Source organism: Ochotona princeps, chromosome 3, assembly GCF_030435755.1.
Source record: "Ochotona princeps isolate mOchPri1 chromosome 3, mOchPri1.hap1, whole genome shotgun sequence".
Classification (NCBI taxonomy): domain Eukaryota; kingdom Metazoa; phylum Chordata; class Mammalia; order Lagomorpha; family Ochotonidae; genus Ochotona; species Ochotona princeps.
In genome coordinates, this window is record NC_080834.1 from 18,395,760 (window position 1) to 18,412,688 (window position 16,929).

Here is a 16,929-nt window from a genome sequence, read left to right on the forward strand (position 1 = left end):
AACATCTTTCATTTATGCACCCAAAGCATTATGTAGGATCACAACACTTCATTTTATGTATTTTTCATTTTTTTAATGGAAAGGCATATTTACACAGAGGAGATGATATAGAGAAAAAAATTTTCCATCTGCTGGTTTACCCCCCAAGTACCCACAATGGCTGGAGCTGAGCTAATCCAAAGACAGGAGCCTCTTCCAGGTCTTCCACATTGGTGCAGGGTCCCACAGCTTTGAGCTGTCCTCTACTGCTTTCCTAGGCCACAAGCAAGGAGCTGGATGGGAAGTGGAGCAGCCAGGATACAAACCATATGAGATCCCAGTTGATGCAGAGACAAGGATTTAGCCACTAGGCTATCATGCCAGGTCCAAGACAACATTTCTTTTCTTTTTTTTTTTTTTTTTAAGATTTTATTATTATTATTGGAAAGCCAGATATACAGAGAGGAGGAGAGACAGAGAGGAAGATCTTCCATCCGATGTTTCACTCCCCAAGTAAGCCGCAACGGGCCGGTAGGCGCCAATCCAAAGCCGAGAACCTGGAACCTCTTCCGGGTCTCCCACACGGGTGCAGGGTCCCAAAGCTTTGGGCCGTCCTTGACTGCTTTCCCAGGCCACAAGCAGGGAGCTGGATGGGAAGTGGAGCTGCCGGGATCAGAACCGGTGTCCATATGGGATCCCAGGGCTTTCAAGGCGAGGACTTTAGCCGCTAGGCCACACCGCCGGACCCCAAGACAACATTTCTTAATACTCTCTCCAGGAAGGAAGTAATGGCTTTTTCCTTTCCCCAGCATTTCAGAAAAGTATTAGAACTTTGTGTGAGGCCAGAGTTGGAATGACTAAGAGATCATAGAGTCTAGTGCTTGCAAAATGGGGATATTTATGCATGTGCAAACCTTTTGGGGCATCAGAGCCCTAGCTTTCAGAGATTCCACAATTCCAAGCATCCAAAGACGTTAAAAGTCACAGACCAAATTCGGGTTGCTCGTGTTAGAGATAGAAACCGAAAGTATCTCACAGTCTCAGGTGGCAGAGCTGTGATTTGCAAGCTAGGCCAGCATTCTGAGCACCATCTTGCCTGGCAGAAAAGCTGCCACTCCTAATTTTACATCACTCTTTTCAACCCCTCCTGAAGACCAGACATCCCTCATGGCACTGCCCTCTAATACTTGCTGTGATGACATAGTTGGGAGAAAGTATGGTGTATGGTCAAGCTCTGTGAATTAAACACAGTGCCTGCAAGGTGGCGGATGGCTAATTATTCCCCTTGCACCACAGATGCTGAGGACAGGGAGAAGCCTACGAGCCACAACTTACAAAAATCCCAGTTTCAAAATGAAATAGCAAGTGTACACACCATTAAGGACAAACTGCGCACTTAAAAGCACCAGTCATTGGATGTAAATGTTTTTATGAGCTCAAAGATCATGCTAAATACAAATAACAGCTTGAACACTTGTTGAAAATATAAACCATACACTTGATGCAATTTTTTTTTAGATTTTAGATGTCATTGAAACCTTGTGATCAGTCTTACAATTTGGAATAAAGATGAGAGAACAGGTGAAATGTTTACGGGGGGATGTCTTGCTGGCCTCAACATCTCTTAAAAAGTCTGCAGCACTGATACACTTGAAAGCAGAAGGTCTCCAGCTCATGTTAGAATGACCTGATGGGCTTGCTAAGTCACAGGTCACTGGCTCACACTCTGAGTTTATCATTCGGTAGATCTGGGAGTAGCCTGTGAACTGATGATCCTAATAAGTGGCCAAAGGAGCCTACTGTCACTAGGGATTGCCCGCTAAGAACGATCTGTCTGAAGCAATGTCTATCTGTGCCTGTTATCTATCACACACTAATTGCACTAGCGTGCAAGCACTCCTGTCACTTAGCAATCATTGGTCCTGCCTTTCATTTCATTGCATAGTGTTGCCTCTCTCTGCCTGCTCCCACCTTTGGATCTCACATAACACCTAGCTCAGTATCTGCAAAGATGGTTGCCTACATTTGGAATGGAAATAAATCCAAGAAATGGAGATGGATGTAACGGCTTTCAATTCCATTCTGTCCCACAGGTTTTATTATTTAAAGGCCATTCCATCATTCTGGCTTCATTTCCATGGCCAACAGTGGCAGGCTGTTCACTAACCCATTTCTCTGTCTTCCTGGGTACACAGATGAATTGCAGTTCTTGGCCTCTCTTGCGGTAAGATGTAGCATGCACTGATTTTTAGTCCATGAGAATCATACAAAGCCATATTTTGTTCACAAACCCACCCGGAGGGAGCCTCACAATCTTCGTCTTTCCACTGGCTTTAGAAAAATTAGTAGGTAAATCGGTAATAATGGATACATTAGATTAACAATCTGAATGCTCAAATAAACTGCCTGGAAAACTGCCCCAATCAGGACCTGTTTTAGGCTCCACAAGGGTGGAAAATATACGTGTGCTGTACAAATGTGCTGAGCTTCAGGGGACACTGTTCTGGCAGTTAGCATTACTTTAACTAATTAATCTCACAACCACAGGTCTTAGCCTACATGTGCCCAGACCGGGGCAATGGTCTCTATGATGCTCTCTTCATTCCCAGCTGATCATATCATATGGTCAATTTCTGCCATTGTCATTTCCAATAGTTCATAATGGTCTTTAAGCCAGCCATGAATTGATAACTCTTACTAGAGATTCCGCGAGGTCATGTCCTATGACCAAGTAGAGATGCCAACCATCTAAGTTACATCTTTGCACACACAGTTGTTCACTGGACAGTCTCTGAAACACGTGCATCCTGCTGGGACTTCTGCAGAAAGAATTCAGAGGGTTGGTCAAAGCCCCAATGTTGCCAAGCCTGCTGCAGGAGCTTGTCTCTGCTGGCATTCAAGGTTCGGATTCGCCGGAACTTTCGTGTGGCAGAACACAGGATCCTGAGTCTTCTCTCTGCTTGTACCAAAAGACCCAGAAAAGCTGGAAGAATCATGCTGGTCTGGACTCTGAAGGTCCTAGCTAAGACCCTTGAGAGACCCTTGAAAAGTGGGAAAAGTCAAACGACAATCTGATTCAGCAGGTAGTAGCCAGAAGACATCGTCGCCCCTTACCCCTACAGAAGTAGGATGTGGGATTTCAAGAGTGGGGACTGAGACCATCCAGGTCTTCTGAGGTCTTGGCCACACCTTCAGATGGGCGGCACCAGCATTGCCCACCCATTTTCTAATTAATTAAGACCACCAATGGGGAACATCTTACCTGTAGGTTCCCCGCCCAATAAGGAGGGGTCAAGGAAGGCATAAAATCCCAAGACCCTTCCTCAAACCTTTGGTGTCTCTCTCTCCCTCCCCTTTCGAGAGGCAGCCCACCTCCGGCTCTTGGGAGGTGCTTTCCCTTCATCCCCCTTCCCTGCTCACCTGGTCCCTTCACAAATAAACTTACCTGTTTGCAACAACAACAAAAAAAAAAGAAGAAGAAGAAAAGTGGGAAAAGTATTTTGTGAGTGCCCTGTGTACTATGCTGGACATTTTGTATATATTTTTAATGTTTAGTACAATATAACCCTTACCACCTGGCAAATCACAAAACCACCCAATCATGCAACAGTGAGTGCCTTTTGTCCTTATGATTCCAAAGTCCACTCTTTTTCCTAGAATACCACGTAGCCTCTCTCAAATCAACCCCAAGAACAATGTCAGGAGACTCCAAAATCCATGTTTTTAACCAGAAGACCCCCCAGTATGGTTAAGGCAAAATACACCCACGGATGAAACATAACCCAGATCCCTGCAACCTAGACCAGGTGGCATAAAAAGAGTTGTTTGGGTAGTGCAGTTAACGGAGTTTGCTACAGCAATGAAAGGCATAGATAGAATATTCTATTTTCTTTTATAACTTACATATACTTTTTGTATTTTACCATTCTTTCTTCCTTCTCCTGGAACTCAGATGTAGTGTCTGAAAGTCAGATTGCTGTGTTGCAATCATAAGACAACAAGATGACATTACAAAACTACCTACCAGTTCCCTTGCACCCCCTCTAGGCTGCTTTGATATAAGAAAATCAATGACAACATTTATTGAAGCCATAGTCTCTTCAGGCTTCTTGGTGTGCAGCCATGCAGGAGTCTTAGTGTTTTTTCTTTGAGCTAGTCTAGACCAAAACCAAACATTTCCCAGCGGCTAAAGTACGTACCAAACATGCATGCTGTCCTCATTCCTCTTGCATCTCAGATTTCTCTTGAGGCCCCTGGGTGGATGGTGACTGTGGCACATGCAGGCTGAGAACCTATGGCCGAATGAATACCCCTTTTAAGGGTCACGATGCCTGTGGCATCACTCTCCCTCTGCCCCTGAGCCCCTGCCTCCGACTTCAACCCCAGCTTGCAACCAACCCTGTGTAGCTGACACAGAAGAGCACTTGTGTGCAGCACCAGAGATCTGTCACATATTGGTTTTCCAGCCTCTTCCCCATGTATTTTAAACAACGCGTCAAAAGTCTCTGTGTGTGAGTTCCTCAAACAGCCTGACACTGGTCCTTATAACACTGGTTGTTCTTGCAGGTGTGCTGGCGGGAGGCAGGAGGCACTGAATTTTGCATGTCTTCCTGAGCAGTGACTACTGCTCAGGAAACGATACTGTATACAATGTGAGAAGAATGCTCATGAGACACACTGAATTTCACAAGATAATCAGAGAGCATTTTAGCATTTGCCATGGTTGTATTGTGAACCACCCCTCAAAACTTGGAGACTTAAAAATAATTGGGGACTGGTGAAGTGGAGCAGCATGTAAAACCACTGCCTGTAATGCCAGTATTCCGTATGGACACCAGATTGAGTCCCAGCTTCTCTGCTGCCAATCCAGCTCCTTGCTAATGGCCTGGAGAAACAGCAGAAGATACTCCAAGTTGGTCCCTGCCACATGTGGAAGACTCAAATGAAGCTCCTGGATCCTGGGCTTGGGCCCAGCCGTGGCCATTTGGGAAATGGAATAGAGATTCCTTTACATTTCCTCTCCCTCTGCTTCTCCCTCTGCTTCTCCCTCTCCTTCCCCTCCCCGTCCCACCCTTTTCTCACTCTCACTCTGTAACTCTGACTTTCAAATAACTAAGTAAATCTTTAGGAAGAAGCAACAATTGTTCATCACCTCCCCAGTTCCCGTGGGTCAACACGTGGCAGTTGGGTTGCTTCTGCCATTCCTAAGTGTGGCGGCTGAAGCTGGCTGTGGGCGGAAGCAACTAAAACATCCACATGAGCCTGCTTCTCACAGCCTGACGTGACATGCGGCCTGACATGTGGGGCAAGTGTCCTGAGACAGGGAGCAGGGGAAACTATTTCACCTAGGCTTGGAAGTCAGCCCAAGTTGCTTCTGCTGCATGTTTTGGTTCAGGGGGTGGTCCTTATATCTCAGCTCTTAATAAAGGCATTTTAATGCTCTAACGTAAAAAGCACGTGAGGTGGAGCAACAGCTGAAACGGTCCTGCTTTATACCAAGGGACAGGAGGCAAGAGGCGGAACTATTGCCGTGTATCACGGACTCGGTCAGCACGCCTGTCTCCTTGGTGGAGCCAGTCCCTCTGCCCCAGGTACTCCCTGCTTTGTTCCTTCCTCCAGGCTGTAGAATTCAAGACACAGGTTTTGATACATTAAGCTTATATTACCCCAATCACCGATATTTATGTTCAAGCATTGTTATTTGAATATTCCATCCTCTAATGTTCTTTTTTGCATCTAATATTTATGCATAAACCTCAAATTATGTCTGAAAGTACATATTGACTTACTGTAACTACAAACCCAAGATTCAGTAAGCATCCTCAGGAGAGCTTGCCAAAATGTTACTTCTGAAGGCCTATTAAGGAGCTTTAATATTTTATTTTGAGTTATGCAGATGAAGTTGATAAACAGGATTTTTTAAAATAAGGATGAGAGAACCTTTCCGTGTGTGTGTGTGTGTGTGTGTGTGTGTGTGCATGTCTAAGTCTGGACCTGATTGTGTAAAGACTGGGTGTGTTTCAACCTGTGTTGTGTCCAGAATGATACAGAAGTGGTACTTCACAACCCCCAGGGCTTCTCAACAGGAACCATCATCCACCCAGCCACTTTCCAAACAGCATTTTATTGAAATTTTTATTGAATTCTCAATGATTCTGAATCATGCTCACCAACTCATAAGTAACAACACTTGGCTTTGAATTTGTGCGTGCCTAATTCAGAATTTATTGCACTCCAGACCAGCCCACACCCTCAGTCCTGCCACTACAGTGTTGAGCAGAACCAGCAGCATGCTCACCAGGTAGGCAACTGTCTCCAGGTGTATGGCTCGTGACGATCCCCATACTGGGAATAAAAAGGTCAGAGTTCAAAGGTTCCAGTTTCTGAAACCTAAGTAAGTCATTCTTCTTCGATCTCATTTTTTCTAAATTTCGTAAAATAATGTATTTAATCAAGTATTTACTATGTACCACACATTTTGGATTGTATCATTTAATCTTTACAAAATATGTTTTAAAGATTTCTTTATTTACCCAAAAGGCAAATTTTCAGAGAAAAGCAGCAAAGGAGACAGAGAGAACTTCTGCCTGTTGGTTCAGTCTTCAAATGGTCACAGCAGCTGGGGCGCGGCTGGCCTGAGAAGTCCCAAGCATTGGGGCCATCTTGCACCATTCTCCCAGGCACATCAGCAGGGAGCTGGATAGGATGTAGAGCAGCCAGGGTTTGAACCAGCATCCATATGGGATACCAGGGCCACAGAAGGCAGCTTGTCACCCACTCTGCTCTCTTTACATTAATCTTGTAAATTAGATTCTAATATTATTCTCATTTTGTAAAGAAGGAAACAGGCTTGGAACAGTATGGGAGCTGCCCAAAGTTACAGAACTACTTACAGAAGTGGATTAAAACTTCATTTAAATCTGACTCCATGACTTGAATTTCTAACCACCACCATATGTAACCATCTCAGCTATTGCTGTCCTGATCCATCTTCTTATTACAGCAACCAAGCCTACAGAGGAGCAAGCGGCTTGTAAATGTTAAGTATGCAGCAAGTAATAGCTGTTGTGATTCTGGTTATGACAGGGAGACTGTGCTGGAAGATGCTATCGACTCCCTGAGCAGAACTGTCCACATCAATAGAGGAATGAGACATCTGAGCCAGCACCGCTTGTCCTTTGGACGCAAAGACGGGCAGCGGATCGCTTTATGATTAGATAATTCCACTTAGCAGCATCCATTTTGTTCTGCTTTAAGAAAAAATAAATCACTGTTAAAATGTCTTTCTGAGCAGCTTGAATTATAGATTAGCCTTGTCAATCTTTATAAAAATATGCCTTGTGTTTGAGGTTTATATATATTATATATAAAAGTGCTCAAAAGTAATTCCATCTGTTTCCCAAGCATGTCACTTAGAAATTCTTCTATGCACAATTAAATCCCTTTAATTCTATTCTTGGACTTAATTCTAATCCAGCTCCATCTAAAGGTAAATATCGTGACTCCAGAATATTGACAGCCTAAATGTCACCCAAGTGATGTGCTCACACACTTTCTATTTCCGCTCAGACTAGTTGACTTTAAGGCACAAATAGGGAAGCTCTGATACCAGAGATGTACATTTACTTCTAAACATTATCACAAGGTAAACTTATTTTTATTTCCGTTTTTAGTTATTTGATGCTTAAAAATGTTCTCAATTCAGATTTCCTTGTGGATTTATTGAAAATGAAGCACTTGCGTGTGTAGGCAAAACCCAGTGTGTAGAAAACCAGCCTATACTGAACAGCCCTGATTCCTCACAGGAGTCAGGAAGAAACGTTGCAGGGGATGAGCGTGGGATTGCTTGCTAGTTCATCCACGTTGGGAATATTCGACTTTAAGATGTTCCCTCTCAGAGGATCACAGCATGAAAAACTTTGAAAGATTCTGAAGCAATGAAGGTCACTGGGCATTTCCCAAGCTTAGTGATCAAACCGCTTTTCTGAAGAACAATACCATTCCACAGAATTCATGTTTGGTGAGAAATGTAGTAAAGGCTGTTCTAACTGATTCTGAAGTGAAATGACTGAGCCATGTGACCAAATCGTTTGAACTGGAGCAGACACTTAGTGTAGTGGTTAAGATGCTGGTGTCCCACAGCCAAGTCCCTGGGTTCAAGGCCTGCCTCCAGCCCTAGATTCCCTCTTTCTCCTGCAAGTGCAGCTCGTGGGAGGCAGCAATGATGGCTCTTCAGTAATGAGTTCTTGGTGTTTATGTGGGAAAGATGAACTCCCAGCTTCTGGCTTCTGCCTCAGTACAATCACAGTGTTACAGGTTTTGGGGGAGTGGGCCAGTACACAGGTGTCAGTCCCATTCTCTCTCTCTTTCTCTCTCTCTCTCTCCATTTAAAACAAAGAAACAATTGTAAAAATATCCTTTGGGCTTCTCAAGACACTGTGCCAAGAAAATGATGCAATCTAAATACAGTTTCTACACTGATAATATATTAAAAAGGGAATTTGGTGACACAGAACAATACTAACATGGATAACTCACAACATACTCCTTTAGAAAACCTATAGACTTAGTGTTGTTTATTTGTATCACATCATATTCCACAAAGAATTACATTATAATTGGACCTGGCTGAATGGCTCAATGATTAAATCCTCACCTTCAAAGTGCAGGGATCCCATATGGGCTCTGGTTCTTGTCCTGGCTGCTTTACTTCCGTTCTAGCTCCCTGCTTGCAGCCTGGGAAGGCAGTCAAGGATGGCCCAAAGCTTTGGGATCCCTCACCCTTGTGGGAGACCTGGAAGAAGCTCCTTGCTCCTGGCTTCAGATCGGCTCAGCTCCAGCCATGGGAGCCATTAGGAGAATGAACCAACTCTGGTAAGATCTTGCCTCTTTCTGTCTCCTCTCCGTAAGTCTGATCTGTCTTTTCAATAAAAATAAAATGTCTTTCTAAAATAATTTTTAGAAGAATTACATTAACATATTACTAGACAATCAAAATTTTAAATTAGTTAGAAAATCAAAGATGTATTGAAGTAGAAGCATAATTATAAAAAACATAAAACAAAAAAGGGGCAAACACAGATGTTATGGTTAAACTTCAAATTTATTTCTGAGGTTTCTGGCAACCAAAGCAAAAAAAGTGATTCATTTCCATTTACACAATTACTACAGTAGAAAAGAAGAAAGATTAACAGGCATTTGAAGAAAACATGCTTTGCGGGGGCTTACTTCTGAAAGAGATCATTCACAAGAAGAATGTCAAGGAGAAAGAACGCCTCCAATCACTTTCCAAATACAAGAGCACATTCATGTGATCAGCTCAGACAGTATTGCCAGCAGAAAACCTGGGAGACAGATTTCAAGTTCTACAAAGATAATGGCTTTATTTGCCTTTGGCTGCTTCAGAAGGACGAATTATAAGTCAAATTAAGTCATGACAGCCCTGAGAAAACAGACTACCATGGCATGGTACAGAGGAAAGTCCAGCTGACAGTCATTTTCCTTAGAACTGGCCTCTGTGTCCATCAGGAGTTGTCAAAGAGAAGACGAGTGTCCCCCAGCCCCACCTTGGTGCCTTTGGCTTGCGCCAAGTGAGTGAGGTAAAGGGATGGGTGCCCAGCACTTACCAGACTTGGGTCTGCAAGCCCTGGATTCCAGCTGTAGCACTGCCACCAACACACCCTGGCATTCAGGTGTTCTAGCCTTGCTCATCCCGGAAAAGGAGTACTAAGACTTCAACCCCCAACACAGCACTGGAGTAAAGAACAGACAGAATGAGCGTGGAAGTGCACGGAAAAGCTCAAAGGCCAAACGTGAATGTCGATACTCTTTCCTGAAGTGACTCAACCTTTTCACCTCAAGCTTGGGAGAAAGTGTTCTACTTCCTCCTGCACCTAATTTTAAATAAAGGCATAAGCATCCTTGACTTTTCCCCTAGTACAAGCAGGTGACCTTTCATTGGTAGCTTCCAGCTCATAAAGTTGAAAGAGGAAATTTATGGGTGGAAATAATAGGCAATGTTGCTGGCTGGCACTCTCCTGGGCTCCGAGGGGACACTGAACAGGACCAACTACAAACATAACAGCACCAACATAAGCCCTTAGGCACCTGCAGAGAGCAGGGTTGGGCTTAAGATTGGGTGACCATGGGAAGCTTGCTTCTACTGAGCGCCTGATCCAGGAGCAGGATCACTGTTGCTGAGGTAGAAATGACACACAGCATGAGAGAGAACGCGTGAAGGGCCTTCCCCCTCAGAGACTGGTCTCCCAGGAGTCTCCTCTGCTCAAGGATTCTTTTTCTCCTTGCCTTGCTGTGTTTGGGGAGGTCTTTCTCAGTGCTAATGACCGTGTAACATTCCGGAGCGTCCCGCACTTCCCCACCAGAAGCACCAATCCACGGGCTGTCAATGAATCATTCTCACTGTTTGATGAGTGCCAGCTGTTCTCTCTCTCGCCTTCCACAGCCTGCTGGAGCACAGGTGTCAGCTGGCTTTGCTGGTGTCCACAAAGTGAGAATGTCCCACTCAAGGGTGGGCCCTCATTCACTATGCACAAAAAGTAATGAAAGAAATACAATCAGAAAGAAACTCCAAAGCAGATTTGCTCAAACTGCAAATCCTCTGTAAGTGGGCACACTGATGTAAACCTATACAGAATCCTTTATTTACTGTTGCTCGGGGAAGACACCCAGCAAAAAAATGGAGAGCATCAAATGGCAAGGGTCAAGGGGCTCACAAATCAATTATGATAATGTGGTGGTGCAAAACTATGTTCCACATCCCGATCAAAGGGGCAGTTTACAAAATGCCAACTGCCCATGCCTAGCCATTTTGAAGAAAGGACAGGAAAGGACAGAGCTATCCCCTGAGTCTTGATGGAGGGAGTCACCAAGAGTGAACAGACAACAGAGAGGTCTCCTTCTGGACCAGTGTCATGTGGCAGAGCAGAACGCTGCCACTCACCCTTAACCCACCAGGACAGCTCCTGGGCACCCAGGTAAATCACAGCCAGCTTTGCTACATTCTCCATGTTTTCTTCTGGTATAAAAAAGCCGAAACAATGCAGGCAATTTAGCATTTATCTAGATGAGTGCAAAAAAATTAGGAAGAGACTGTTTTCAAAGACAATGTCAAGACCTACAGCAAGGTAAGGCAGTTACTGTTCTTAATCTTCACCACGCCATAGTCTGTGGGACCACAGTTCAGAGAAGTTCAGTCCCCTCCTGCTTGGCTGCTTATTTTTTCTTGAATTCATTTATTAGCACAGCTTTGGGCAATTTCTAACAAAACGAGGTTTAGTTTTAATGTTTACACCGTGACTATTCTACAGAGCATATGGTTAAATTCCATCTTGCTCCCTAAGTGGCTTGAATTTATGACTCTCTGCCAGATACATCTAACCTATTCATTTCTGTGTTAAGTACAAAGAAAAGAATAAGGATGCTGAGTAATGAAGAACATGCCTTTTCCTGGGGCTTTTAAAGCTATAGGATTTCATTCCTTTCCTGCAAAGGACTGTAGGCAGTGAGCTATATGGCCAATCAAAATGAATTAAGTGAAACAGAAAGCAAAGGGCCCACAGGCTCCTGTGCTCAATAGAGGGTCTTTAATGGATGTTGCTTTGGGACTATCAGTTTGGGGTGAGAACATCAAAACTCCACTCCATACCCATTTTTCAAACCTCTTCTTTTGTTTGTTTTCATATAACTAAATTCGCTCAATGTTTCAGTTTATATAAGACCTATGCTGTTTTACTATGGCCTGCCGTTTGGCCAATAAATTCTAATTCCATAAAGCAGATGGAAATGCTGTTTGGTAATGTGAAAATGACAACAAGAGGGCATTTTCTCCTACACGTCATCAGCCACATCCCTCCCCGCCCCCTTCACTTTGCCATCACTGCTGCTATTTGGCTGAGGTTCTTAAACACACAGTCTCTACAGCTTTCTGCTCTTCCACACTTCAGGCTCTGGCGCTGCCTCATGCCTGAGAGTGTTTGAAACTTAGTCATTTTTCAGGAAAGAGCTGGCATGGATTGGCTCATGCCTTGCTGGGTGGGACACAAAGATTAGTCACTCCTCACCATGGTGTTGAGGATTTTCCTGCACCCCCCCTCAAAAAAAAAAATGTTCTGCACATTAAATGTCGACAAATATCTTGTTAGAGTTACAAGCCAGTCTAGATTATCCCAAGATCTGCCAAGATCAACAAAATTATACTTCAACACAACAAATGGCTAAATACTAAAATGAAATAGATATGAGACAGCTGAATGGTACCCTATAGCCTTTTCAAGGTATATAGCAGCCGGTCCGGTCCTGTATATAAACTAAAATTGAAATGTCAATGAGCAAATCATAGGTTGTGGTTAGGACTTGTTTTTTGTTATTTTGTTCTTTTTTTTTTTTTTTTAACATACTGGTTACTCAAAACTATGTCAATTCCATAATATTGCAAATTGCTGTTGATGTTATATTGGGACTCTTAATTGACTGTGATGATATTATACCAGCTCTGACTTCAGACCAGAAATGGTCTCCCCAAGAAACCGTTCAACCCATCTGGACAATAAGTAGCTGGACTCCATGCTTAATATATGTTTGCAAGGAAAGAATCTTGATTGAATTTGAACTGTAATGCTGCATCAAGGTGGAGGAATCCACCAGGGGGGAGGGGAGGGGGAGGGGGATTCCCAAAGCCTATGAAACTGTCACATAATGCTAAATATTAATTAAAACAAACAAAACAAAAAGAAAAAAAAAGAAACTTAGTCATTTTCTTTGTGCTTGGGGGAAGCAAGAATAAGTCACGGTCAAAGAGGAAACTGCTCTTTCTTTCCTCCTCCATTTAGCAGGAGTTCAAAGTACAAAGTCCTCTCCATACTGGGAAACAGCCTGCCACTTTTCTCTACTATGGTGAGCACTTAGCAGAGTTGCCTAAATGTTGGAAATACTCAATGTAAATTTAGCAAAAGAACAGGTGAATGAAAGAGAAATTGCTCGATTTTCATTGCATTAAAGTGAATCCATTTTATCCAGTAATCCTGTAATTTGACATTGCTGTCCGCCTGGCTTAACCCAATAGGCTAAAGCACCCAGAAGTGTTGTAGCTTAGAAGAGCTAAGGAGAAAAGTACCCAGGCTCTAGTAAGCTCCCTTCCCAAGAATTGCCTAGCCTGAGGCTGGAAGCTTCCCCAGGAGAAAGACAGGATCATGTTTGGAGCATGAGACAAAGAAAAGTGCTCTCAGCAGCATAATATTAAAAATGTCTCCATTTAGGCTAAGCAATGACCTATCTCATCAACTACCTTCAATCTCTTGTTTCCAATACTCTCTTAGGGAGAGGAGTGCAGGACATACTGGGCGAGGGCTCTGTTTAAGGAAATTAAAGCTGAATCGCCCAGTACTCCACATTCTGGTTTTTTTGTTTGTTACTTTTTTCTCCCAGTGACTATAAGGCATCTGAGTGTTAAGGACTGAGGAGTGACTGTCCCTATCAGAAAGCAGAAATAAAGAGCTCCAGGCCTCTCCGTGGAGAAGGAGCCGTGCTGTGAGTTAAGGGACTTCTCCAGGACATGGCGACGTCAAGGCAGAGTAATCTCAGCCCTACCTGCTAGTATAAGTACAGATGTCCTTGGGAGTCAGGCTTTGTAAATAACCTTGACTAAGACCCCTCTGAGGCATAGCAACACTGGGTACATTGCCGACCAGTTAAAATTCCCCTTTGACATCTCCAGAGAGGGCCTCCTCTTACACCACAATCCCACCCCACCCCCAAATCCCTGCTCTTTGCTTTCCATGCCTACCGCAGCTGGTCCAGGCAACTGCTGGGCATACAAGTGCCCTCTCCTCTCCTTGATCAACCTGGGTCACCTTCGCAGAGAGCTCTCTCTGAACCTCTCCACGGCGTTTCCATCTGTTCTGGAGGTTTCCTGGGTGGAAGTGGAGATTGGGTACTAGCGTCACAGCCAATCCCTAAACTTACCTGAAAACAGAAGGTCCCCTGCCACCACCCAAACCCAGGATGGCAGTGGGGCCCGCACTAGCCATTAGCAGCCATCATCCATTTTTAATCAGAAAGATCACAAGAGAGATAGTATCCCAGTCGCAGGTCAATTTAAATAACATTCCTGGGGAAATACAATCACTTAAAACCGAGACATTTACAGGAGCGAGAGCCCCTGTGCGTCCAGCAGCATAGCGGAATTAATCAAGATCAAGGCACTCTCGGGCTGATCGCGGGGCTTTAACCCTTCCAGGCTCAGAGGGTGACAAGGCTCAGGAGCCAAAGTGTGGCTGCCACGGCCAAGATGCCCTGGTGGCCCCTCGCAGGCTACCTCGGCTATTTGGGGAGGCTCTGGACGGCTTGCACCCTGCCGCTGCTGCTGGGAGTGCAAGATTAAGGTCTGAAGCTCCCGAGGCTGCACCGGCCGCCTCCCGCAGCCTCGGCGCGCCTGGGGCTCCTCCTCCCGCCCAAGCGTGGCCAAGTGAGGACTGCTCTGGCCGCCGGTAGCAGAGGCGCGAGAGGCGGCGAGCGCCGGACCCAAGCCCAGCGGCGGGGAAGGGCCGCCGGACAGACGCCCGAGCCTCCCCGTGCGCGCGCGTCAGCCGAGGTCCGAGCCGGCCATGTGGGGACCTGGGGTCACGACCGAGGGCCTCTCGGCGGCGCCGGCCCCCCCGCCGCTGCTGCCACTGCTCCTGCTGCTGGCACTGGCGCTGGTAGCGCCCTCGCGGGGCGGCGGGGGCTGCGCGGAGCTGGCATGCGGAGAGCGGGAGCGCTGCTGCGACGCAGCCAACGCCACGGCGGTGCGCTGCTGCAAGCTCCCGCTGCACGCCTTCCTGGACAACGTGGGCTGGTTTGTCCGCAAGCTCTCGGGGCTGCTCATTCTGCTCGTGCTCTTCGCCATCGGCTACTTCCTGCAACGCATCATCTGCCCAAGCCCACGCAGGTACCCGCGCGGCCAGGCGCGAGCTGGGCAAGCGCGGCCCGGGGCTCCTGGGGCCGCAGGGCCGCCCGGGGGCGCCGGACCGCCCGACGACGACGACGACTCGCCGGCTCTCCTGCGGGACGAGGTGGCCGCCGGCTCGCAGGACTCTCTGCTGGACAGTAGCGGCGGTGGCGGCCGGGGTCGTGGGGGCGGTAGCCACCCGGCTCCCTCCTGCGCCTCGGAGCACGAGCTGCGGGTCGTCTCGCCCGTCTTCCTGCAGCTGCCCAGCTACGAGGAAGTCAAGTACCTGCCCACCTACGAGGAATCTATGAGGTTGCAGCAGCCCAGCCCCGGAGAGGTCACGCTGCCGGTGTCGGTGCTCGGTCGCCCGCGAGGCTGCGGCGCCGGGGAGTCCGACGGCGGCGAGGGCCGCTTCCCGCTCATCTGAGCGCGCCGGGCCGCTGGGGGACCGCGCGGACCGTGCAGGAATAGCGGCTGCAGGTGCACGCCACCAGCGGGGTGCCCGCGGCCTCCACCAACTGCCTCAGACCCTCCTGGCACGCTGACCCGGGCGTCCGTCACCCTGCGGCTTGGTTAGGGTCGTGCTCCCTTGGGATCTTCTGTTTGCCTTCGTTTCTTTCAGTTCAAGCCAACGCTGGCACGCGTGGCAGGGGCGGCGTGGCGAGGAAGAGCCCCAAGCACACCTGGCAGGAGGTCTCCGCCCTCGCCTCGCCTCGCCTTGCCTCGCCTCGCCTCGTATTGTTTTCACTTGTAAGTGCCTTCTTCCCGAAGCAAAGAACACGTGAGCCCTTGGATGCGTCGGGAGAAGGGCGGTTTTCTTGAGGGCTGGCCCCATAGGGTCCCGGATCCCTTCCTTTCGGTCTGTCTGTCGGTCGGTCCTGGACGGATGGCGGTGTCCGGGGCTGTGCTGGGGGCGAGGAGCCCGAGGGACGGAGGTGACTGACGGCTGCAGCGCGCCGGGCCCGGAAAGCGTCTCTCCAGCCGGCAGGCTTAGGCGCTCTCCCAGCAGAGCTGCTGGCCACCTCGGAAGGTCCACAGTCGGGGTGGGGGTGGAGGTACTGTGGTGTGCTGTCAGCAGCTGTACCTATTCAGGGCGCAGCAACCAGGGAAATACAAGACCGTACAATTGGACTTGTGATTCTTTTCAGTAACTGGGCAGGTATTCATATTTATTTGTCTCGTTTTTATATTTTCACTATGTATTGAACGCAGTAGGAGGTTATTTCTGCAAATCACTGACAGCATAAGTACCACGGGTTTGTTGTTGTTGTTGTTTGTTTGTTAGCACCAATGTTCAGGAAATTAACTCAAACGCTGCTACTGTTTAGGAAAATGTTGGACATTATTTCAACCCCAAAAGTGGCATAGTCAAAGGAGGAAACGTGACATAAAACAATACATGAAGGATATCTTATTTTCACTAATTGAGAAGAATATATTTTATTTTTCGTACCGTAGCATAATATATAACTTTTTATAATATCCCTGTACGTTATGCAGCCTGTTAATTGAATCATGCATCACGTATTTCCATGCAAGTACGTGTGAGCTGTACCACGAAGCATGATGTACATTCTCCTCCGTTTGGCGTTTGGAATAGGCTCCAAGCATGACACAAGACTTAAGAACCCGTGGCTTGTAACATTTCTTGAAAGTCGGTAATTGTGCAGTGATGTGCTATAGAAGGTCAAAAACAAGTGTTGTATCCATTCTGCCATTCTATGAAATGTCCTTCGGACAAAAAGTGACGCAACGTGTCAGTTCAATCATTGTATACGTCTGTGGTGCATGGTGTGCTGTGGCGTTATTGCAGTTGTCATGACCATGAAGGAGACGGAGAGCGTGGCTCTGCGTGGATACGGGTGCCTGTTACATGATGCGGAGAAGTAGAATGTTGTTCTTAGGAATGAAGATGTCTGGCAATCCTAAGAAATCCTAAAATAGCTGGCTTGTATAAAAAGAAAATGATTTGACTCATCTCTTTCAAGTTGATTGAAAAAGTCTGA

At 46.5% G+C, this 16,929-nt stretch overlaps 1 protein-coding gene across 1 annotated transcript; it reads left to right on the forward strand.

Moving 5' to 3' along the window:
- The first annotated feature begins 14,495 nt into the window (after positions 1-14,495).
- On the forward strand, positions 14,496-15,852 carry C3H3orf80 (chromosome 3 C3orf80 homolog). Its single transcript, XM_004598337.2, has one exon. It carries the CDS (start codon positions 14,601-14,603, stop codon positions 15,348-15,350), a length of 750 nt encoding a protein of 249 aa, XP_004598394.2. The 5' UTR covers positions 14,496-14,600; the 3' UTR covers positions 15,351-15,852.
- Positions 15,853-16,929: the final 1,077 nt, after the last annotated feature.